The sequence below is a fragment of the Sinohyriopsis cumingii genome, chromosome 8 (genome assembly GCF_028554795.1).
Source record: "Sinohyriopsis cumingii isolate HCF-2022 chromosome 8, ASM2855479v2, whole genome shotgun sequence".
Taxonomy (NCBI): domain Eukaryota; kingdom Metazoa; phylum Mollusca; class Bivalvia; order Unionida; family Unionidae; genus Sinohyriopsis; species Sinohyriopsis cumingii.
In genome coordinates, this window is record NC_142968.1 from 7,523,051 (window position 1) to 7,548,392 (window position 25,342).

The 25,342-nt window shown below is 36.7% G+C and overlaps 2 protein-coding genes across 2 annotated transcripts in view; both read right to left on the minus strand.

Annotated features, from left to right (window-relative positions):
• Positions 1-25,342, minus strand: part of LOC149792925 (beta-1,4-galactosyltransferase 2-like) — a 51,722-nt gene that overhangs the window by 2,900 nt on the left and 23,480 nt on the right. The window lies entirely within an intron of this gene.
• LOC149792926 (beta-1,4-galactosyltransferase 4-like) lies at positions 1,040-24,148 on the minus strand. Its single transcript, XM_089966774.1, has 7 exons — positions 23,996-24,148; positions 16,163-16,990; positions 10,072-10,307; positions 9,552-9,742; positions 8,861-8,983; positions 5,979-6,083; positions 1,040-1,644 (listed from the first exon to the last, which is right to left on the minus strand). The coding sequence occupies exons 2-7, from the start codon at positions 16,482-16,484 to the stop codon at positions 1,641-1,643; spliced, it is 981 nt and encodes a 326-aa protein (XP_089822900.1). The 5' UTR covers positions 16,485-16,990; positions 23,996-24,148; the 3' UTR covers positions 1,040-1,640.

Below are 25,342 nucleotides of genomic sequence, written 5' to 3' on the forward strand. Positions count from 1 at the left end.
CTTACACGGAGTTGTTTTGACTAATCTTACGTGGAGTTGAATAGGATTACACTGCATTGTCATGACTAGGCTTACGCCGAGTTTATTAGGCTTACACAGAGTTTTCATGATTAGGTTTACACGGAGATGACATGACTAGTCTTACACGGAGTTGACTAGGTTTACATGGAGTTGGCTATGCTTACATGGAGTTGTCATGACTAGTCTTACACGAAGCTGACTAGGCTTACACAGACTTGGCATGACCAGTCTTAGACGGAGTTAATTAGGCTTACACGGAGTTATCTTGACTAGTTTAACGTGGAGTTGACTAGATTTACACACAAATGTCATGACTAGGCTTACACGGCGTTGTCATTACTAGTCTTACACGAAGCTGATTAGGCTTACGCAGAGTTGTCATGACTAGGCTTACACGCAGTTGGTTGACACGACTAGTCTTACATGGAGTAGACATGACTAGTCTTACACGGAGTTGACTAGGTTTACATACAGTTGTCATGACTAGTCTCACATGGAGTGGACTAGGTTTACAAGATGTTATGACTAGTCTTAGACAGAGTTAACTAGGCTTACACAGAGTTGTCATGACTAGGTTTACACGAAGTTGTCATGACTAGTTTTACACAGAGTTGCCATGACTAGTCGTACACGGAGTTGTCGTGACTAGGCTTATACGGAGTTGTCATGACTAGTCTTACACGGAGTTGTCGTGACTAGGCTTACATTGTCCATTATTTCAAAAAAGAGGGAACATTTTTTATCAACTTGGCGTCGTTAGTGATTTTGAGCAAGCCGATGTCAAAGTTTATGTGTAACTTGTAACTCCTAAAGAAAGAAAGACATAGTGATTAATGGGATTGTGATTTGAAGCTAATAACAAAGACTATGCTGTTCGTTTTTGTGCACACACACACACACACACTATATATATATATATATATATATATATATATATATATATATATATATATATATATATATATATATATATATATATATATATATATATATATATATATACTATTGAGGCTCTATGGTATTGAAATACATAACAGAAAAGAGTGAGAAAAAACCTGCAAAATTCAACAAATAATTTATTTCCCTAGAATACAAAGTGAAAATTTTAACACAAAATCTTATGGGTTTGCGAAATAAACCCCAAATCATCCTAGAGTTTCGAACACAAGTCTTAATGATTAAAGCTCTTAATAAACATTAGCTGAGAGATAAAAAGAATCGAACGCTTGAAATGTTTATGTGATTGTGGCAATGTGACAACAGTCTTTTTGTGAATCACAATAATACAATGTAAGAATATATCTTTATTTGAAATGTCATTATAAATCCAAGTATCTAAATCCAAAAATGCTATTTTTGAGCACTTTGTATTTCCGGAGAAGAATAACTTGAATTAAATAATTTAAATAAATAAATTCCAACCCAAATGAAGTACTGGACACAACCATAATACAACTAATTCTGCTCATATATAAAAGCACGATTAAATTTTTTTTTCCAATAAGAAGATAATGTAGTCATCTACCTAACCTCAGGTCACAATTATAATTTCTAAACAAAAATGTTACCTAATGGAAATTTTCATTCTTGAAGGTTCCAAATGTTTGCAAGATAAAATCTTACCTGTAATTATAAGGTCTATTACTAAAATTATAACAAAGAACATGGTGGAAAACACAATATCCTTGATTCAGTCCGAGTGAAATATGTTTACGTCTATTAATAATAATTCTAATATTAATTCCATCCTCATAGAGAAAAGATTACCTATGTATTAGTTGTTTACAGAATTAAACAAAATGATTCAGGTCAGGTTGAAAATGAACTTGATTTTGGACAAGGCTAAATCCACAGTACAATTATCCATAGCATATAATGAAATAAAAGAAATACAAAAGTTAACAACAATTGTAAACTAAGTATACATAACACCTCCCGTAAGGAATAAAAAAGATTTATACAATAATGCTTTCTTTTAACTATTAGTCAAATGTACACAAGATGAAATATTATGAAAGACACAAAAATATACATGAAACAATATAATACTTATATACACGTGAAAGTGCATCTGCTCTTAAATCGTCTTTTCCCTTGACGTTCCAAATGTCAATATTGTATTCCTACAACATCAAAAACCCCATCTTAATAATCTATGATATTTATTTTTCATCTTGGTAATGAGAGTGTGGGATTTGAGATCACTAAATACAATAATCGGAGAAAACGCTGAACTCCAAATTGTTACAAAGCCTATATAAAAACCAAACATTCCTTTTCAGTTGTGAAATAATTTCTCTTGTGCTTGTTTAACTTTTAAGGAAATTGCACACTTGATGATCTTCACCAATTTTGCCTTCTTGAGTCAATACCGAACTAACCCCAACATCATTTGCATCAACAGACATGTTAAATGATTGACTGAAATTTGGAGCTGAAAGAACTGGTGCATTCATACGTATGCCCTTTATCTTATCAAAATCATCCTGACATGTTTCAAGCCAATGAAACTTTTGTTTCATACTCAATAAATTTGTCAGGGTTCAGCAATTATGGATCATTGGAACAAAATCTCCGACAGTATGCAGCCATACAAAAAAAAGTACGGAAGAAGAAAAACACTTTTGGAAAATTAATTGTCAAATTTGCGCCCTGTCAAAGAATTTCCGAATTGCCTATGAATGACCTTTCCCGTTGTCATTGGTGATGATGACATCATCGATGTAAGCATCACAATTATCTAGACCACATGTAATCATGTTCATTAAACGCTGAAAAGTACAAGACGAACCTTTCATCCCAAACGGCATAACTTTATATTGATAAAGTCCATCTGGAGACACGAATGCCGAAATTTGCTTTGCATTTTTATCATATCTTAAGTTCATTTTTAACTGAGTGCAGATTAGTTCTTGCAACTTCACGGGCTTTTGACAATTTATACTTAAAATTAGAAACATATTCTAGAAGATTAATTTCTGTATCTTCACTGGAAAGAAGTTTCTCTTTAAACAACTTTAATGGTCCACGTACAGTCTTATCCCAAAACGTATTCATAGGGACTATATCCAAAAGATTCCTGAACTGATTCCTTAACAGCAAACAAAATTTAATGAACACCTTCATCAGAATCTTTTCCTATATATAAAAAAAAAAATATGTCCGAATCGTATTTTTCAAAGTTTAATAAAATCTTTATAAAGCCCATTGGTTTTTATGATGATAGGCAGACTATTTGAATTGCTGTAATTGTAGCTGTAGGGTTTAACGCCATTTTTTAGCACACGATAGGCTATATATGGCGGCCAGTATTGATGGTGAAGGAAGAACCCGGGAAAACCCCCAAAAGAACCACTCACCCACGAGAAGCTACTGGTAAGCTTTCTCACATACCCACATTAGCCGAATCCGAGACTCGAACCCACGCAGACAGAGGTGAGATGGCAGTAACGGAGAGCGCCTTAGACCACTCGGCCACTCGGGGCCCCTATTTGAATTGCTGGATCCCTACTTCATGCATAACTTGCTGGAAAATTCCAGACATAAAATTTGACCCTTGATCAGACTTGACAAATGTGGGCAGGCCAAAGTTAATTAAAAAATCATGATCAAAGCTTTTGCTATTGTTTTTGTTGTAATATTCCTCAAAGGAATTGCCTCTGTGAATTTTATAGTCGCACACATTATGGTCAACAAGTATTGGTTGCCTGACTTGGTATTATGTAAAAGTCCGACACAGTGCATTCTACCATTATTCTGCTAAATGGTTCGTCAAATGCAGAGGTAGGTTGCAGATGAGCCATATGAATCTTCTGATTGGATTTTCCTTTCATTTGATAAGTGTAACAAGAACTGCAGTATTTATAGTCATCACTTCTAATTATTGGCCAATAAAAGCGATTTAAAATCTTGTCTGATTGATCCTTAAATGAACAGCCGAAGGAATTTCATGTGCCAGACTGAGAATTTCATGCCTAAAGGATTTTGGAGTTACGATTTGATAGTTCATGTGGCCTCCATTTTCTTATAAGGACACCAATTTTAAATAATGTGGCTTCGGTTTTGCTCATATGGCTCTGAAACAAAATGGACATTTTCCCCATCAGACGACAAGTGAAACAAAAAAAAAAGACATTGCAGGGTACTTTTCCCATTCGACGACAAATGAAATAAAAAGGACATCGCAGGGTATTTTTCCCATTCGACGACAAGACATTGCCATTTAAAGAGAATTCGTAGTAAAATGAGGATCACTATGATCAATACCTTTCGCTTAATCCAAACGAGGAGGAGGAAAAGCCTGACAAATAAATGTGTCAGCTAAAGGAGTAATTTCCTGATCAACATTATTCTCAAGAGGTGCTTTTGCCAAAGCCCTGGTAACTGCACAATATGGGTATAAATCAAGAATTTCTATTTCAACAGGATCGACTTTCTGATCCAAACAATACTTATCAGTTACAAGTGAATTAACCACAAACTTCTTTCCTGCTAGGTCATTGCCTAATAATAAATGAACACCTTCGATGCGTAAAGAATACACTGTTCCGACTGTCACGGGTCCTGCGACTAACTCTGATGATAAATTAGCAAATAGAGAGCAACATTAACAAAGTCGCATTCTACTCTCAGAATAAAAAACAGTCTCATTAGAAGAAGACTTCTCATAAAAAGTTCAGTACCTAATAAGAAACGACTCTGAGAAGCTCTTGTGTCCCTTAAAATTTTAATAAGGATAGGATTGACAGAATCACCCATGAATGACGTGGTTCATAATTCTCCATAATAAAATCAGACATGGGTTTGTTTGACCCAAGAAATGTATTGCTTTCAACATATGACCATGACCTTGACCTTTTAAAAATAAGAGGATTTGGAATTGGTCTTTCTTGATTCTATTGGTTATTTTTCATTTTATAGCAATCTGAAATAATGTGCTATTTCCTCTTGCAAATAGGTACACGCAGAAAGCGATAACGATTTATGATCAGTCTTAACAGAAACTTGATTCTTAAAAGTTGTGCTACATTGAGATTTGGAAGTGCTCGTATTAGGCTAAAATAGCTTTTTACCAGAAGACTGCTGAGTGGAAGACATACCGAAGAAAGAAACTGTATGGGCTAAGGAATACTAGTCAGCTGTACGAGCAGCATTTTCTGAAGTTTCGACTTTGTGTTCATCATGGCAAGTCTCAATGTTATTATGGACGCAATTCTTGAACTCTTTAACTAATATGGGTTGTCTGAGATTTTCGTAATCTTGACCAAATTTCTCGGCTAAGCGCCATCGATCAAGTAAAATAAGTGCAGTTGCAGAGAGAGAGAGAGAGAGAGAGAGAGAGAGAGAGAGAGAGAGAGAGAAGCTAATACAAATAAAGGTGCGATATGAAAAATAGTTGCAGGAAGAAAGAGTAAAGCAAGAAAGGAAAATTCAATTTAGAATAAATCAGCGCTATAAAGCGAAAATTACTTCCCAACTTTTACACACAAGTTCTAGTTTTGATGTTACTAAAACTATTAGGTTAGTATCCCTTTTTAAGGAAAAAGAAGGTAAATACTTTCTTCATTTGGAATAAAATGCTGAAAATTTGAAATAGCAAAGAGAGCATTGGACTATGTTATTACAAAGTGCACTTTTTGTGTCAAAGCTCGTGACATCTACACTTCCTCCTTGTTAATACTGCAAAGTGCTAATTATGATATGGTTAAGGAATATTGGTATATTGAAGGTTTGTGAGATGATACTTGAGGCTGATTGACAAACTTTAGGAAGTATAAAAAAGAAATTGGCAAGCCCATGTTGAATTTTCAAGAGAAAAAGTGCAATTATTTGATCGATGGCGCTTAGCCGAGAAAGTTTGTCAAGATTACGAAAATCTCAGACAACCCATATTAGTTAAAGAGAGAGAGAGAGAGAGAGAGAGAGAGAGAGAGAGAGAGAGAGAGAGAGAGTACAACCTGTTGGGGCTGTCTTGATTACTAACGTCTCTCACATGAGGAAGGGCCACATACTTTCCAAATTCATCGTTCGGTCTCACGTATCTCATTCCAGAATACTGAAGTCTAATTAATAAAAATAAAAAGGGTGAATGATACAAGAATGCATTTGTGCAAAGTAATTGATAAAATGTTAACGTGTCCTGCCAGTGTTGACATTTAGTTTTGGAATTTTGAGGAACACTGGTAGCATATACGCTTACTTAGTTTGTTTGCTAAACATACATCTAGGCAATTATCGTACCGTAGTCTAAAGTACACCTACACATCTTGCATTGTAATGACTATGCTTCAATCCAGTCATGTAGGCAATTATCGTATCGTAGTCTAAAGTAAACCTACACATCTTGTATTATAACGACTATGCTTCAAACCAGTCATGTAGGCAATTATCGTACCGTAGACTAAAGAACACCTACACATATTGCATTGTAATGACTATGCTTCAAACCAGTCATGTAGGCAATCATCATACTGTAGTCTAAAGTAAACCTACACATCTTGCATTGTAATGACTATGCTTCAAACCAGTCATGTAGGCAATTATCGTACCGTAGACTAAAGTACACCTACACATATTGCATTGTAATGACTATGCTTCAAGCCAGTCATGTAGGCAATCATCATATCGTAGTCTAAAGTAAACCTACACATCTTGTATTATAATGACTATGCTTCAAACCAGTCATGTAGGCAATTATCGTACCGTAGACTAAAGTACACCTACACATATTGCATTGTAATGACTATGCTTCAAACCAGTCATGTAGGCAATCATCATACTGTAGTCTAAAGTAAACCTACACATCTTGCATTGTAATGACTATGCTTCAAACCAGTCATGTAGGCAATTATCGTACCGTAGACTAAAGTACACCTACACATATTGCATTGTAATGACTATGCTTCAAGCCAGTCATGTAGGCAATCATCGTATCGTAGTCTAAAGTAAACCTACACATCTTGTATTATAATGACTATGCTTCAAACCAGTCATGTAGGCAATTATCGTACCGTAGACTAAAGTACACCTACACATATTGCATTGTAATGACTATGCTTCAAACCAGTCATGTAGGCAATCATCATACCGTAGTCTAAAGTAAACCTACACATCTTGCATTGTAATGACTATGCTTCAAACCAGTCATGTAGGCAATTATCGTACCGTAGACTAAAGTACACCTACACATATTGCATTGTAATGACTATGCTTCAAGCCAGTCATGTAGGCAATCATCGTATCGTAGTCTAAAGTAAACCTACACATCTTGTATTATAATGACTATGCTTCAAACCAGTCATGTAGGCAATTATCGTACCGTAGACTAAAGTACACCTACACATATTGCATTGTAATGACTATGCTTCAGGCAAGTGATGTAGGCAATTATCGTACCGTAGTCTAAAGTAAACCTACACATCTTGCATTGCAATGACTATGCTTCAAGCCAGTCATGTAGGCATTCATCATACTGTAGTCTAAAGTAAACCTACACATCTTGCATTGTAATGACTATGCTTCAAACCAGTCATGTAGGCAATTATCGTACCGTAGACTAAAGTACACCTACACATATTGCATTGTAATGACTATGCTTCAAGCCAGTCATGTAGGCAATCATCGTATCGTAGTCTAAAGTAAACCTACACAGCTTGTATTATAATGACTATGCTTCAAACCAGTCATGTTGGCAATTATCGTACCGTAGACTAAAGTACACCTACACATATTGCATTGTAATGACTATGCTTCAGGCAAGTGATGTAGGCAATTATCGTACCGTAGTCTAAAGTACACCTACACATCTTGCATTGTAATGAATATGCTTCAAGCCAGTCATGTAGGCAATTATCGTACCGTAGTCTAAAGTAAACCTACACATCTCGCATTGTAATGACTATGCTTCAAGCAAGTCATGTAGGCAATTATCGTATCGTAGTCTAAAGTAAACCTACACATCTTGCATTGTAATGACTATGCTTCAAACCAGTCATGTAGGCAATTATCGTACCGTAGTCTAAAGTAAAACTACACATCTTGCATTGTAATGACTATGCTTCAAGCAAGTCATGTAGGCAATTATTGTACCGTAGTCTAAAATAAACCTACACATCTTGCATTATAATGAATATGCTTCAAGCCAGAAGGAATGCATAAAGTGAATGTGTGATGTTGTTCCATAACTGGACTATGTCAAAGCAATTAATACAAGATTGTATATATTTGGGTCATACTAATGAATTTTCCAGCGACCGAATTGCTCCTCTGCAAAATCAAAATGATTCGAAAGAGAAGATTCCACTCTCTTAGTATTTAATAACTGCTTTCGTTATTATTGTGGGACGAGATCAGCAGCACTTACATGTACAATTATAGCAACCAAGAAATTGCCAATAAATAGAACGATGTTTTATATTAATACCCACATTTTCTGTCTTTCTGTGTGTAACGCTTGCCGAGCAAGAGGTCGTGAATTCGATACTCGCAGCGGCATCCAATCTTTTATATCTCATTCTGCATATTTGTGTTCAAACTTTCTTTCAAAGTCGCTCATTCCAATCTTTTAAATTTCGTTCATACTTATTTTAATCCTAGGACGGGCAATTAACCGAGTAACAAGAAATAACATCTAATGATGAAAGAAGAACAAAGACAACAAACAGTACAGCAACAGAAATGCAGAAGCAATTTAACAACCGCAACAGCAGCTACCTCGTGTCATACCTTTTCAAAATAATACACTGGAGAAAAAATGATTGAAAGAAAAATGAAAGAAACAGATACAAAACAGATAACGCAGATCTGTCAAAAGCTAAAATGAGGTGCAATGGGAGCAAACCTTATTCCCAAATCATCGTCTTCACTGCCCCATCCGAAATAGAGGTTTGAGAATCCATTGACTTTAAGGTATTGTTCTGGCGTAAAACCAACAACCCCACCGTGGAAATCATAATATGGGATGCTGAAGATAAAATAATTAAATATAAAAGTGTATGGATATACTCTTTAACAAATAAGAATGAACTGTTGATTTTTGTTGCATTTCATACGATACATAGTCTAAAGCCGCCAAAACATGTAGTACTATATTTACTGCAAACGCGTTACCCCCCCCCCCATTCTTTATAATATGCTACAAGCAAAACCAGAAAATGCAAACCAAATTCCGTAACTGTGCTCCAGAACGGGTGTTCCGTACTATACGCGGCCTAACTGTATCACAGACTAATTCGTAAATTGTCAAACTGAGTACACTGTATCCTCGTTCAAAAATGATATTAGAGTTATAAAAAGTCACGCCTTTTTCTTTGTTTGTGTAATGGAGAGGAAGCGGTCAACTTATTGTTCATCATTCTGCCATGACTACTGATGATTTTCACTGGAAATTTATGTTTACAGATAGACTGTCTCTACATGGCAGTCCTAAAGTCAGTCTTATTGTTTAACTTCTGCATGTGAAGTGAGTATACAAACCGAAGAAAAAAAAAACATTTTGAATACGTTGTGAGAAACGTTTAAAAGATAATTACCCGTTGTTTTTGTATTTTGTGCTTCCGGTCATGAAGTGAATCGGCTGACTTCCGCAGCGATACAAATTTCTGTCGTCAGTCATCAGAGAGTCGACGTCATGGATGATGTAACACGTATAGCTGGATATCCCACGGGCCGTACGGAACCCTGCATTTGCTAACAATCCTCGATTAAACTGCGTTGGCAATGCCTTTACAAGGAGATAGAAGAAGGGATTCAATCGATGACTGTCTGCATAGTGTGTACTTTAATCTCAGACTTGAGCTTTTCAAGTAGAAATTTCATCTTGATGAATCATGAGATAAACAGTACATTCCACTGTCTTAAAATCACACATGTAATGCAAAATATATCGCTAATGCTTTGACTAATTAGTTTTGAACACGTTCGTGTGTTGCAATATAATTTTCAGATTTATTTCAGCATACCAAGAAAACACTGGTTCCTTACGTTGAAAGATGAGAGAGAGAGAGAGAGAGAGAGAGAGAGAGAGGGGGGGGGGAGCAAATGTATTCTTACCATTTCTACGACGTATATTCCGTACTCCAGTTGTTGGCGTTGCAAAACCGTATGAAGATGGCGCACAAGAATATCTAAGTGCACCTTCCGGTCTCTGTAAGGTATTATGATCGCAGTTCTCTCCCTTGCTTGACAATATGGCGGTGCATATCTCCCGCCATAAGACAGATTTCTCAAGCTATCCTCGTTGGTCACTTCTTGGAGAGTAATTGTTGGCTTTATGTTCATTTTACCCACTTGAACATTAGGAAAACACGAAAGAGAGAAGAAGCATAGCTTTTCAAACGTGTCCAATATTTTTCAAGTTATTGAAAACCTACCTAAAAGGATATACCGCCCAACAAGTACGCCGTTGCCTTAAATACAGAACATTATTATGATATACTCCTCGTCGCTAGTCAAGGTGTCACAAGTTAACCACGGCGGATCGATCCGATATTTCATTGCTTCGGGTCTGTTAAGCTGCTGCATCCATTCAAACTCAAGTTGTTCAAAAGTAGTTAAGGGGGTCACAATGGAACTTCAAACGTTAAAATAGGAGGTTTGCACTTTGGCGACAATGGGAATTTAACATGGGAATGTCACCTGGAGGTCAATTCGAACTGAATATTGGGTGGCGTCATGGGATTTATAGGATCAAAAGTTTTTACAGGGTGAAATGTATTTTTAGGGACAAAAGGTTGATAGGGACAAACATAGACATACAGAAAAAAAATACACATTCAAATAATAATAATAATAATAATAATAATGATAATAATAATGAGGACTTTGTATAGCGTCTAATCTTTAGAAGATCTAAGCGCTTTACAACATTAGACAACACCTATAAGATAAAAAACATACAATAATATTATTACAAAAACAAACAACATGAAATTAGAAAAACATTAAAATATAACAAACATGCTGATAATATTTCAGGTAGGAAACATTATTAGGTCTTTAAGTTTGTTCTTGCAGTCGAAGTAAGTGAGTTTTGAAAGCCGTCTTGAATGTGATCACTGTGTCTTTGTGTCTAAGTTCAGCAGCCAATTCATTCCACGTTGTTGGGCCCTGGTATGCAAAAGAATGCTGTCTATATGACTTTGTTTTCATAGTGGGAATAATGAGTATACGATTGTCAGAAGAGGAGCGTAAGTTTCTTGCTGGTGTGTACACATGGGTGAGGTCAGATAGGTATGTTGGACTAGAGTCCGACAGTGAAATGTAGCACAGAGAACAACTTTTTTGTTTGATTCTGGATCGAATGGATAGCCAGTGTAGGGTACAAAGCAGCGGGGAGGTGTGCTCTGATCGTGGTACTCTAAGTATGATCTGAGCAGCTGTGTTTTGAACTTTTTGAAGTTTCTGGAGTAGATATTGAGATGAACCAGACAGAATTGAGTTACAATAGTCCAGTCTTGAAAGTACTAATGAACACACAAGTGTTTTAGTGACATCAACTGAAAGATATTTGCGAATTGAGCTGATGCGTCTCTGCTCAAGATATGCAGCCTTGCATATGTTCATGACATGTTGGTGCAATGTGAGAGTACTGTCCAGAGTAACACCTAGGTTTCGTACTGATTGTGTGAATTTAATGTTGGTGTTGCTGATATTTATTGTTTGAGGTAAAGGATGTGAATGAGAAAGTCTTTGTGTTGTGCTCAGAATGGCCTCAGTTTTATCATCATTCATCTGCAGCTTGTTACAAGTCATCCATGATTTCACATCAGAAATGCACTCTCTACACCTTGGATGGTAGCATCAGCTTCAGTTGGGTGGCTAGATTTGTATATTTGGGTATCATCAGCGTACAATTGGTGAGACACTGGATGATGATCTATGACACTTGAGAGCAATCAAATAGGACAAAGTTCATGTTGTTTAAAATCTAGCCAGCTAGAGTGATTCATCTTTCTCGTCGCTTGTCCTCGCAATGAAGTGTCGTTCTTGGATGATTGAACTTGATCTGCTTACCGATAATTGTACCTAACACGATGGACATAACATCGGATTTACGAATGAAAGGGAGTACGTGATGGGAAACATCTACGCTGGGACCCAAATGGTAGCTGACTAGATTTTAAACAGATTGTGTGACGGAGAGAGAGAGAGAGAGAGAGAGAGAGAGAGAGAGAGAGAAACATGAACTTTGTCCTATTTGACTGGTTGTTACTTGTTTTGTTTTAGCTTTTTCTTACAAATGAACATTTAATGTAAATACGTTGTATATGAAGTGATTTTAGAAAGGCATGAACATTAATTTTGAACAGTAGTTTACTAGAACCAAGAACTAAACAATTCGTAAATAGGTTTGTTTCATGTCCAAATGTTTATCTATTAAATGGATAGTGCTTAGACCAAAGCACGGGCCAGAGAGCCCATGTATATACTTGAATAAATGTTTTGAACCCATATAATAGACTTTTCTTTTTTCGAGTCTCTATTCTATGTGTGAGTCTTTCTTTAGAACATTTTTGTCCTCTTTTATGTGTGTTTGAATGTGTATTTGTTTGTTTCTGTATGTCTGTGTTTGTCCCTATCAACCTTTGTCCCTACAAATACATTTCACCCTATAAAAAGTTTTGATCCTATAAATCCCATGACGCCACCCAATATTCCATTCCCATTGACCTCCAGGTGACATTTCCATGTTAAATTCCCATCGTTGCCAAAGTGCAAACCCGATATTTTAACGTTAAAGTCTCATTGTCGCTGAAGTGACCTCCTTAACTACTTTCAAATTACAACTCTGTTCCTCCATGATCGAGACAAAGGAAGTCATATTCTCACACAACTGGAATAAACTCATCATAAATAAGCAATCTTCCGAGTTTGCAACGATATATACCGGAAATACACCGGAAATGGCTTCTTTCTCGTACGTAGTATAGTTATGTATATCTATATCTTTTGTAACTTCTGGTACATGATTTTATCTTTTTTTTTTTAAAATTTTTATTCATGACTGTAAAGTATAGTTAATATATTTATCTACGAGACCAGGGTCTGTTTTAGGATTATTAAGAACGTAAAATTAAATATGATGTATAAATAAATGCTTACATTTGAGCTGACTATTACTAATAATAGTCTTCTTGACGACTTTGGATTAATTTCTCATCTGTTGATGGGATTTAGACGGTTCTAGAGGAATTAAGTAATTTTCCATTGGTTGGGCTAGGTCACATGAATGGCAAAATGCGAAATAAATTGAGTAGTCTGTTCTGTCATTTGGGGGTATGTTGTGAAACGAAGTCGTAATAGAAGGTGCATATAAATAAAAAATTGAGCAATTAGATTCATTTCTATTTTGGAGTCATGCTTATTTTTTGTGTTCCTGTTGTAAGTCTGAAGGCATGATTTATGTTGTATTTAGATATTATTCGAGAGGAAAAACATTTGTTTGGACTGTTCAGTGGCAATAGAAAGTGCTCATTATTTGGACTGTAATATTATTTTGGAACTATTGTAAATTAGTCAAAGGAACGCAATCTTGCCAACGTAACGATTCTTGGCAGACTAGTACATTTCCCAATTTGAAACTTATACGGAAATTTCATTCTTTGGGACATTCATAGAACTTTATCAGGATTATTTTGGACCCACTTCATAATACTGTAAGTTCCTCTAAGATTTTCATTTATAACTTTGATAATTAAATTCTTTGTAAATTTTACAACATTTGTTGGTTTTGCATCTTTTATCTTACTTAGTTTGTGACCATGGTGTCGTAACAGTATTCCTCTGAAGTCAATTACCTCCACCATTTTCGGCCGATGTACAATGCACCGCTGTTACACGCTATTGGCTAGTTGGCATTACATACTATGAGAGGGAACTATAGATGTCGTTATTGCAAAGCAGACAAATATCGGATCGATCCGCCAAGATGTAGATAGGTTAACGCATCTGAACCTGGGCTAGCGAAGATGTTCTGTTCTTAGGAAATTCTGATAATGGTTCTACTCTAATACTCCAAAAGCAACAGCATGCAGAAAAGAGTTTACATGGATGGAGATTATCTTCTCACTGAGTTTGCATTTATATAAATCTGCTTTGTCACTTTCAAGAATCCAACTCTTGTATAAAGCTCAGAATAATTAGATATAGTTTGTAGATACAGTTATTAGTTGTGTTTATATATTCTTAACAACTGTAGGGATCGGGTGTCCAGTGGCGTTAGTGGTGAGGACGTCAGCCGAGTCATACCAAAAGCTTATAAAATGGTAATAGCAGTTGCCTCGCTTGGTTCTCAGCATTAAGAGGTTAGTGTTAGGAATAGTCGGCCTGGTGTCAGGATAATGTGACTAGGTGGGACATGGTGCTACATGTCTGCGGCATGATGCCCAAGTGCTAGACAAAACTAAAAACGGCCACACTGACATCGTAGCGATATGACTCCAATTGTTAAGGCTACGTTAAACACACACACACACACACACACACACACACACACACACACACAGAGAAATTAATTATGCATAGTGCATTACAATGACAACTTACTGGTTATCCATCTCCACTTTAGGATAAATTTGAACTTTTCATTTCTCTTGAATCTACACTTTATTAAATAATGCAACTTTAGGACGGAGGTGGAAAATTCACATGTGCCTTATGCAAATTATAGCATGCTTTTCGAGATGAAACAAGAAATTGTATTCATCCATTATTTCCTTAACTAAGAAAACTCAAATTCCAGATTTCATCTAATTATATTCCTCTGTACCACCTAAATGTATTTAATATAAGAAAATAAATTCAAGATTAAAATATAGCAGTTGTTAAGAACTTCCATAAATTTTCATTAAGGTTTTGATAAATATATTTTTTTCTTTGTCCGAATGTGTGCTGTTGATTGCTCTTCATTTGAATCCGGTGTACCAGACAAAATTCGACTGATCATAATCCCACCACCATCAACAGGAAAAATAAGATTGGACATAATCCCCTACCCAAATATCTGTTAAGCTCTTTTTAAAACTTTCTAAACCGTCGCAATTATGCATTTTTTTGTGTCGACTTGCTTTTCACAAACATAAAGTAAACGAAAGAGGAGACCACTGATGTGGAACTTTATTATTCTGTTGACATATAGGAACTGCAGGGATCATCAGCAAGGCCTGAAACCCATCGAAGAAACTCTGAGAGCTGCGGGGCACTACATCTGGGGCATTAATATCATACATATTTAAGTGGTGCAGACTAGTATTGTTATATTTTGTGAAGTAGTTAAGGCTAAACAATAACTATTGGGCAAACATGAAATTCTGGCATAACTTATCGGCCTGGTGTCAGGATAGTATGACTGTTGGACATAATGCTACATGTCCGCGGCATGATGCTCCAGTGCTGTGCTAGACATCACTATAAAAACTGCCCAAATTTAGACATTGTAAAGATATGACTGAAAAATTGTTAGAGTTACGTCATAACACACACACACACACACACACACACACACACACACACACTTCCCATCAGCCATCTGAGGAAGAAATTACAAAGATTTGCTACACATCACCTTCCACATAGATTGGAATATCTTTGGTGCTCTGCCGGGGTCGACCTTAAGCGAGATAATAGATCGCGCCGCCAAACGAATCGAAGCGGCTTGACAAAATAAAAGGAAATTCACTCCAAAGGATGTTAATGTAGACGATGTTAATACGATGTTAATGGATTTAGTAGGGCCTATACAGTCTTATCTCTTTTAACTTTGACTGACTTTTGTTTATGCTGCGTTTAAAGTAAATGAACGAAAACTATAAAACAAAATCATAAATAGTTCATTTTCGGAAGCATACTGTTGTGAAAATTAATTTTCAAGTTCTACTCTGTGCTATAGAGTTTTGATTAAACATGTAAATACATCTTTAATATATGGACGATAAATATATATACTGTGTGTTGTTTTCTTTGTTATGAAATACCATGTTAATCACTCAGCCACTTGACTGAAAGTAAAAAGCATCTCAAATTTTTTTAACAATAGAGACGAAGAGTCATTATTTTTTAAAACAAACGAACATTAAAGTGTACATTTTCAATGATGTTGCGGTTGCCATTTGATATAAAGTGGAGAAGAAAAAAAAAACCTTACCCAGATGTGGAGGCTGTTCTGGACAAAGCGGAAGTGTAGATCGATTTTGTGTGGATCCGGTTTGCGCAGTCAAGTACTCCACATTTTCTGATGTGTTCGGACACATTTTAGAGGAAAGGTTAGGTGAGTTATGGACTTTCTGCGTACTTTTGTTACTAAATCCCTTTGTATTGTCACATGATCTATACATGTGTGTCATGCATTGACATCCTTGAAAATACATATGCACTGATATTAAAACAAGGACTATCAATGTCACAAGAAATAGCATTTTTTGAGATTTTAGAATACACTCGCAACCGTTTCCCGTTTTTTCCACCATTTTCGGAAGATCAAGTTAGTTCCACAACATCAGGGGAAAATATGAGATCCAGGAACAATCTGTAATAATAAATTAACCGAGTATTTTATTCCAAATTTATCAATTGCATATCGTAAAGTGTGACAGATCACATTCCAAAGAATATCGAATTGCTGTCTTTGTATTACACCACTCACTTCATGTTGATCTTCAAATACTTCGTGCTCATTTGCAGGAATGTGTACACTTGCAAGACATTACTCAGGTCACGTGACACAAATGTATCCAGATATTGGCTCTCGTTAATCACTGCTAGGTCGTGAAAAAGTGTTGATACAAAACTACGTATGTCCGTTTGAAAGAAATAAGTCACATGACAAGGGCTGCAGACTTTCAAAACGATTAATCCTCAAAGCAATTAGGAAACCACTTTATTTTTTAATTAGAATCCAACAGCTTTAACGTAAAACCAGGTGTGCAAATCCAAGGGTACTATTGGTTATAAATGCGAACTTAGAAGTCCTTGTCTGAAAATAAAATAAATGATGAATAGAAAATATGCAGTCACCAAGAATGGGCTTGATTCACAAAGAATATACAATCCAGTCGAACATTAAAAAACCCAAAGAGGATGCGTTTGAACGCTGTTTGGATACCGCTTATTTACATTATATTTTCTTGTCTCAGGCGCTCCTTTTTATTCCCACTCTCTTGTGACGAGATAGTGTAACTGTTATAACTGCCTCACAAGGTAAGCATTTGTCCTAAGTTTCTCCTCTCTCACAAGGTAAGCAGTTGTCCCAGATTTAAAGTTTCATCTCCCACAAGGTGAGCAGTTGTACTAGATTTTAAGTTTCCACTCTCTCACAAAGCAAGCAGTTGTCCTAGATTTACAGTTTCATCTCTCACAAGGCAAGCAGTTGTACTAGATTTAAAGTTTCCCCTCTCTCACAAGGTAAGCAGTTGTCCCAGATTTAAAGTTTCATCTCTCACAAGGTGAGCAGTTGTACTAGATTTTAAGTTTCCACTCTCTCACAAAGTAAGCAGTTGTCCTAGATTTAAAGTTTCATCTCTCACAAGGTAAGCAGTTGTCCCAGATTTAAAGTTTCATCTCTCACAAGGTAAGCAGTTGTACTAGATTTAAAGTTTCATCTCTCACAAGGTAAGCAGTTGTCCTAGATTTAAAGTTTCATCTCTCACAAGGTAAGCAGTTGTCCTAGATTTAAAGTTTCATCTCTCACAAGGTAAGCAATTGTACTAGATTTAATGTTTCATCTCTCACAAGGTAAGCAGTTGTCCTAGATTTAAAGTTTCATCTCTCACAAGGTAAGCAGTTGTACTAGATTTCAAGTTTCATCTCTCAAAAGGTAAGCAGTTGTACCTAGATTTAAAGTTTCATTTCTCACACTGTAAGCAGTTGTCCTGGATTTAAAGTTTCCCCTCTCTCACAAGATAAACAGTTGTCCTAGATTTAAAGTTTCATCTCTTACAAGGTAAGCAGTTGTAATAGATTTAAAGTTTCATCTCTCACAAGGTAAGCAGTTGTCCTAGATTTAAAGTTTCATCTCTCACAAGGTAAGCAGTTGTACTAGATTGAAAGTTTCATCTCTCACAAGGTAAGCAGTTGTACTAGATTTAATGTTTCATCTCTCACAAGGTAAGCAGTTGTCCTAGATTTAAAGTTTCATCTCTTACAATGTAAGCAGTTGTACTAGATTTAAAGTTTCATCTCTCAAAAGGTAAGCAGTTGTACCTAGATTTAAAGTTTCATTTCTCACACTGTAAGCAGTTGTCCTGGATTTAAAGTTTCCCCTCTCTCACAAGATAAACAGTTGTCCTAGATTTAAAGTTTCATCTTTCACAATGTAAGCAGTTGTACTAGATTTAAAGTTTCATATCTCACAAGGTAAGCCGTTGTACTAGATTTAAAATTTCATCTCTCACAAGGTAAGCAGTTGTACTAGATTTAAAGTTTCCACTCTCACAAAATAAGCAGTTGTCCTAGATTTAAAGTTTCCACTCTTTCACAAAGTAAGCAGTTGTCCTAGATTTAAAGTTTCATATCTCACAAGGTAAACAATTGTCCTAGATTTAAAGTTTCATCTCTCAAAATGTAAGCAGTTGTACTAGATTTAAAGTTTCATCTCTCACCAGGTAAGCAGTTGTCCTAGATTTAAATGGTTTCTCCTCTCTCACACTGTAAGCAGTTGTCCTAGATTTAAAGTTTCCACTCTCTCACAAAGTAAGCAGTTGTCCTAGATTTAAATGGTTTCCCCTCTCTCACACTGTAAGCAGTTGTCATAGATTTAAAGTTTCCACTCTCTCACAATGTAAGCAGTTGTCCTAGATTTAAAGTTTCCACTCTCTCACAAAGTAAGCAGTTGTACTAGATTTAAAGTTTCCACTCTCTCACAAAGTAAGCAGTTGTCATAGATTTAAATAGTTTCCCCTCTCTCACAAGATAAGCAGTCTCCTAGATTTAATTAGTTTACCCTCTCTCACAAGTTAACAAGTTGGCCTAGATTTAAAGTTTCATTTAAAGTAATTTATGCTAATTTATGTAGCATTTTACCAACAAATAATTTAATAAAGAGAAGGAGCAAACATCACTGACCACGTTCACCACCGTACCGTCACACCAAAGTGCGTCCAAGAAGGGAAAGGGATCAGTAGACCTAAAGGAGTATTTTAGCATCCAAATGACTCAGACAGCGACCTCGAGAAAATTTAGAACGACAACTTACACCTACAGGGTGAAATTTAAAGACTTCGCGTCTGACATTTCACCCGAGGAAGCAGAAGGTTTCATTACAGTCTTATTTGACTCACTGTTAGAGGAACTCAAACGTCAGTGCCAAGTCAAAGATCGAGGTCATTTGAGCCTATCTATGTATCACGACAGTTTGAAGTCGCATGTATGGTCCGGGTTTAGTATACCTGCAGAATTAAATTCTTCCAAATTTTGAGGGCTCTTGAAGACGTGCAGACGATGACAGAAACATTTGACATCACCGATGGAAATGTAACCATTCATATGGCATACGTTGTACCTTCATGGGAAGAAGACAACGAATGCACTTGATCTACTTACCGATCAGTGTACCAATGGATACAACAGCAGATTTGCTAATGAAAGGTGTGTGACGGATAAAGAGAGAAACATGAACTTTGTCCTATTTGATTGTTTGTTTATTGCTTTATTTTAGCTTTTTCTTCAACATGAACATTTAATGTAGCGTGAAAGAAAATGGCATTCTTTTATGAAATGTAAATACATTGTATACGAAATCTTTTTTGGAAGGCATGAATTTTAATTTTAAAAAGTAGTTTACTAGAACCAAGAACTAAATAACTTGTACATAGGTTTGTTTCATGTCCAAATTTTATGTATTAAATGGATTGTGCTTAGACCAAGGCACAGGTCAGAGAGCCCATATATATATGCTTGAATAAATGTTTTGTACTCATACAATAAACTTCCGTTTTGGATCTCTATTCTATATGTGAGTCTTTCTTTGGAACATCTCTGTCGTCTTCTCTGTGTGTTTACATTTTCTTTGTTTGGATGTGTATTTGTTTGATTCTATATGTCTATATTTGTCCCTACGAACCTTTGTCCCTATAAATCCAATTCACCCTATAAATAGTTTTGACGCTATAAATCCCATGGCATCACCAATGTTCAATTTTAATTGACCCCCAGGTGCCATTCCCATGTTAAATTCCCATTGTTGCTATATTCCTTGTCACCTAATTTCAATGGTAAGTCGACCGCTCTGGTGGCCTAGTGGTTAGAGAGCCCGCCTCGGATGTAGGGGAGATCATGGGTTCAATCCCCGGCCGAGTCATACCACAGACTTATAAAAATGGTATTTGCAGCTGCTTCACTTGGCGTTCTGCATTAAGAGGTTAGTGTTAGGACTGGTCTGCTTGGTGTCAGGATAATGTGACTGGGTGGGGCATCATGCTACATGTCTGCGGCATGATGTCCTAGTGCGAGACATCACTATAAACTGCCACACTGCAGAAATCGTAGTGAAATGACTGAAAAATTGTTAAAGCTACGTTAAAAATCCAAATTACACACAGACACACACATTCAGTCCCAATTTACGCCATATTGCCCCCATATACTACTTCAGGAGAAATGCATTAGAAATTTACTTCAGCCTTATATGCCAAACCAGGTTAGTCATACACAGACAGTGCAGAATAGTTATATATGGAAATCCACTTCATTTATGGATCCTTGGACAAAGCTAGACAACAGGGTTCGCGACCCGAGGACGGACTTCATGTATTCTGCTCTGCGTAAAGAGCTTTGTGTGTTTTCTTTGGGCCAAAGGCGTTTAAAGGCAGATACTGCCGTGTAAGTCGTGTATTCCACAATCAGTCACCCAACTGCCAGGTATCACTCCTTGAGATGTGCGGCCAGTATAAATGGTGGAGGAAGAACCCGGGAAAATCCCGAGAAGAACCACGGACCCATGAGAAGCTACTGGCAAGTCTCCAAAGCAAGACACGTGTCTCGGCGTGCCCTGATTGTCCGCTATTGGTGTGTGAGCGGAAAAAATACACACACACAAAAATAAATAAATAAAAAAAAAATAACGAAGACTGATAATAAACGTTATCAAAGGTTAGACTTAGTGGGCTGAATTTTTTTAAAGTGTTAGTGTTAATCTAATATCAATTAATTAAATAAAAGAATGACAGACCTTATACTAATGGGAAATTTTGTGAAATTATTTGTTGTATGAGTTAGGGTCTACCCTTGGAGAACTGTAAATCCAGGCTCTCCATTATAAAATATTCCTCAGTTTTTCGAGTAATGACTGTTATTCCGGATTTGCAAAAGCCCCCATCTCCACCCCCCAACCAACCACACACATCCCACGAATACAGTGTTCTAACAAGCTTATCTTGCAAACGTTCTCAAAAGGTTTTCGGACAAGAGGGAAGACACACTGACACCAGCTAATACGACATATCAGTCCAAGTTGTTTCAGCTTAATATTTGGTAAATATATGTAATATTATACTGATTGTATAACCGACATTAACAAGGTACATACAACCGAAATTGACAAGGTACTTACAACCGACACTGACAAGGTACATACAACCGAAATTGACAAGTTACTTACAACCGACACTGACAAGGTACATACAACCGACATTGACAAGGTACATACAAATTACTGTAAAATCTACTTGGAAATTCACAAGATTTACTGCAAACTACGTAGAATAAGTTTGAAGTGCACAGACATTAGAAAACCAATACAGCATTTACATTTATATACAGGAAATGCTTACATTTTGCCTGCGGTTTAAGGAAAACTTCACATCGTCAAGGTGTAGGTGATGCTGTAGGTATTTTTAAAATGTGTATTGATATTGTCAGTGGCGTCACTAGGGTTGGTGTCACCCAGTGCGGTAACTCATGGTGTCACCCCCATGGACTTCCTTCCTTCACAAAAATTCAAACATTTTATAAACAGTCATTTTGGTATCACCCCATCTGATGGTGTCACCCGGTGCGGTCCGCCCCCCCCCCCCCGCCCGTTGAGGCCACTGGATATTGTCATTCAGATATGGAAAGGTAAAATAAATAGCTGATATGGATTATGAGTTTAGAAATTATTCCTATTGTAGATAGTATTTATTTTTACCCACCCCCCCCAAAAAAAATCAAACAACAAAAAAAAAAAAAACAATACAAAACACACACACAAAAACCACAGTATGTTAACTTATTTTGTAAACTGAAAAGAAGTTGTCTGAATCTTTGAGTAAATACAGGAAGACGTAATTATACACAGTACCATGAAAGAATAAGAAACTTTTGCATTTTAGACGCTGAGATGGAATTTAATCTTCCACATGTTTGTAGGGAATTTGAACTTTAACGTCAGTTGTTTTCACAGAGATTTTTCTATTAACACCCTAATGATCTTTTTTAATCTGCTTTACAGCGTAAAATAAAAACACTTTGAATTCCTTTTTTATTTTTAAAATTCGTTACTGTAAGCATTGAAACGATTGAACGCAACTTGAAAATTCTTGTATGACAAACAGTGTATAGGAACTGATTTGGATCATTCCGTAGGAGTTGAACTGAATAGCTTTTACAATGTCGTTTATAGGTAGGTCTATATATTATATTAAACAAATTAACTTTTCTCGCTGACAAGTAGCATTCCTAGCTTTCACATCTTTTTGTGTTTATTTTGATCTTACGTAGATCCAAGTGTTTGCCTTTCTTAAAACGACACGCAGGTCACGACACAACGGGATATAGTTCTATAACTGTGTTGCGTGGTATTAATTTAGTCTCATACACGACAGAGTTTGCTTTATGATAATGCAAACTCCAGGGAGGAAATCGCTCTCCTGGAAAGATTGTTATACAAATTCATGCAAACGTCTATCAATAGTTTACATATGTCCCAGTGTAAGGAGTTGTTTGGCAGTGTAAGACTTCAAAACGTGTCCTTATTACAACCATGTATCGATCTTTAAAGACAACCTAACTCTTCTCCTCTCCCTTACAGTAATTTTCAATCTACATAGCTTTTGAATGTATAAATATGCACGTACATAAATGTATGTATGCGTGTCAATACATACATTCCTGCATACATACATACATACATACATACACTCCAAAAAGAAGACAAAATCCCAGTTATCATTTTGCCATATCCATTGAGTTATTTGTTAGATGTGGGTTTCTTTGGGTGGTGGTGGTCTTCCTCATTTTTCTTACCTCCAAACCAACTTAATGATCTGATATACGTGTAACGAATTCAGTTTGACTTCTTGGCTTGAATTTACTGTCCAATACCTTTCTCTTGTCCATCCTATGCACCGGGTATTTATTTCCTAACGAGGAGGTAAACTGTGCCATTGGGTCAAAAACATACCGACAGAACAGGAACGATGATACAACGAGTAGCATTTAACTCCATTGCTATAGATACAATACCATAATGGTGCACTTTCCTTATATTTCAACACGAGTTTGGCATTGCCACTATCATCATGCTATCATAACATAATTTATTTTACATATTATAAAGGGCATAATGATATAATCGTATAATATAGTTCCTAACATTTTGAGAAGGGCACTCCAACCCCCCCCCCAGTACAAATTGTAATGGTACAGTTTTCTTACACTTTGAGAAGGGCACGCCAACCAACCCACCCCCCAGGTACAAATTGTAATGGTACAGTTTTCTTACACTTTGAGAAGGGCACGCCAACCAACCCACCCCCCAGGTACAAATTGTAATGGTACAGTTTTCTTACACTTTGAGAAGGGCACGCCAACCAACCCACCCCCCAGGTACAAATTGTAATGGTACAGTTTTCTTACACTTTGAGAAGGGCACGCCAACCAACCCACCTCCACAGGTACTATGATTTAATGGCATAATTTTCTTGCCCTTCGAGAAGGGCATGTTCACTACCCCATTACTTTATTGCAACTATATGTTACATAAAAATGCAGTGAAAACACTTACCGTTGCAGACTAACTGTTATGAATGGACGGTAAGACATGCATTACAATACGGTACTCGTTTCCTTTCCAGGGTTCTTCCTCCGCCATGTATAGCCTCTCGTGCATTAACCCTAAAAAAAATCAACAACTACTTAGCAACGACTTCGCATAAAATAAATGACAATAAATACACTCCATTCCTTTTTCGTCACAGAATTTGAAGTTATTGTGCAGTATGTATAGCACGAACTGAAGTAAACAAAATGTCAATGACACTTACCAGTAATCCTTTGACTGGCAAGTAGGTGTTGAATTTGTTTAAACCTGTTTCATTTTTTGCGTGTACTGTTTGCAAACAAAAGATATTCAAGTCAGTCATGGAAACCTGAGAAGGATAATAAAAAGGTATGGAGGCTTCTACTAACCAGAATGTGCATTTTAGAAGCATTTTATGTTGTTGTAGGGTTTAACGCCATTTTTCAGCACAAGATAGGCTATACATGGCGGCCAGTATAATTGGTGGAGGAAGAAACCTGGAAAACCCCGGGAAGAACCACCGACCCACGAGAAGCTACTGGCAGGCTTTCTCACGTACCAACGTTAGCCGAGGCTGAGACTCGAACTCGCGCAGACAGGTGAGATGGCAGTGATCCGTAACGGTGAGCGCTTTAGACCACTCGGCCACTCGGGGCCCCGGTAAGCATTTTATGAGAAGCGCGATGATAAAAATTCCATAATCTGTTGGTATGTCAGACGTGAAAACCTGGGAAGTATAATGAAAAGTATGAAGGCCTGTACAGACCATAATAAACACCTTCTCAGAAGTGCGATGACAAATTACATATGTCTGTTAGTGTGTGTGTGTGTGTGCGTGCGTGCGTGTGTGTGTATGTGTGTGTTATTTTGGGTTTTTAACGTTTGTGTGTTGTGTATGTGTTATTTTGGGTTTTTAACGTGTGTGTGTGTGTGTTATTTGGGTTTTAAATGTGTGTGTGTGTGTTTTGTTTTTTTTTAACGTGTGTATGTCTGTTGTTTGGGTTTTTAACGTATCATTACCAGTTTTCAGTCATAACGCTACGATGTCTATAGTGTGACAGTTTATGGTGATGTCTAGCGCTGGGACATCATGCCGCAGAATTGTAGCATTATGTCCCGCCCAGTCACATTATCCTGAAACCAGGCCGACCAGTCCTAACACTAACCTCTTAATGCTGAGCGAAGCCGAAGCAGATGTTCTAACCACTAGGCCACCGGAGCTGTCATATGTCTTTGGTAATAATTGTTATGAAAATAATGTCAGTGACAGACACAATGATGATCCCAAATGAACAGTTTGGAATAAAAAAATCTATGTTCATATGTCAGTCT

Excerpts from the sequence above, each read along its gene's own strand:
- LOC149792926 (XM_089966774.1), bottom strand. The coding sequence starts at position 16,484 with ATGGTGGAAAAAACGGGAAACGGTTGCGAGTGTATTCTAAAATCTCAA. Across the intron at positions 10,308-16,162 it reads AGAACAGCCTCCACATCTGG|TGGGTAAAATGAACATAAAG; the intron begins GTAAGGTTTTTT and ends CTAATGTTCAAG. Across the intron at positions 8,984-9,551 it reads ACAAAATACAAAAACAACGG|CATCCCATATTATGATTTCC; the intron begins GTAATTATCTTT and ends TTTTATCTTCAG.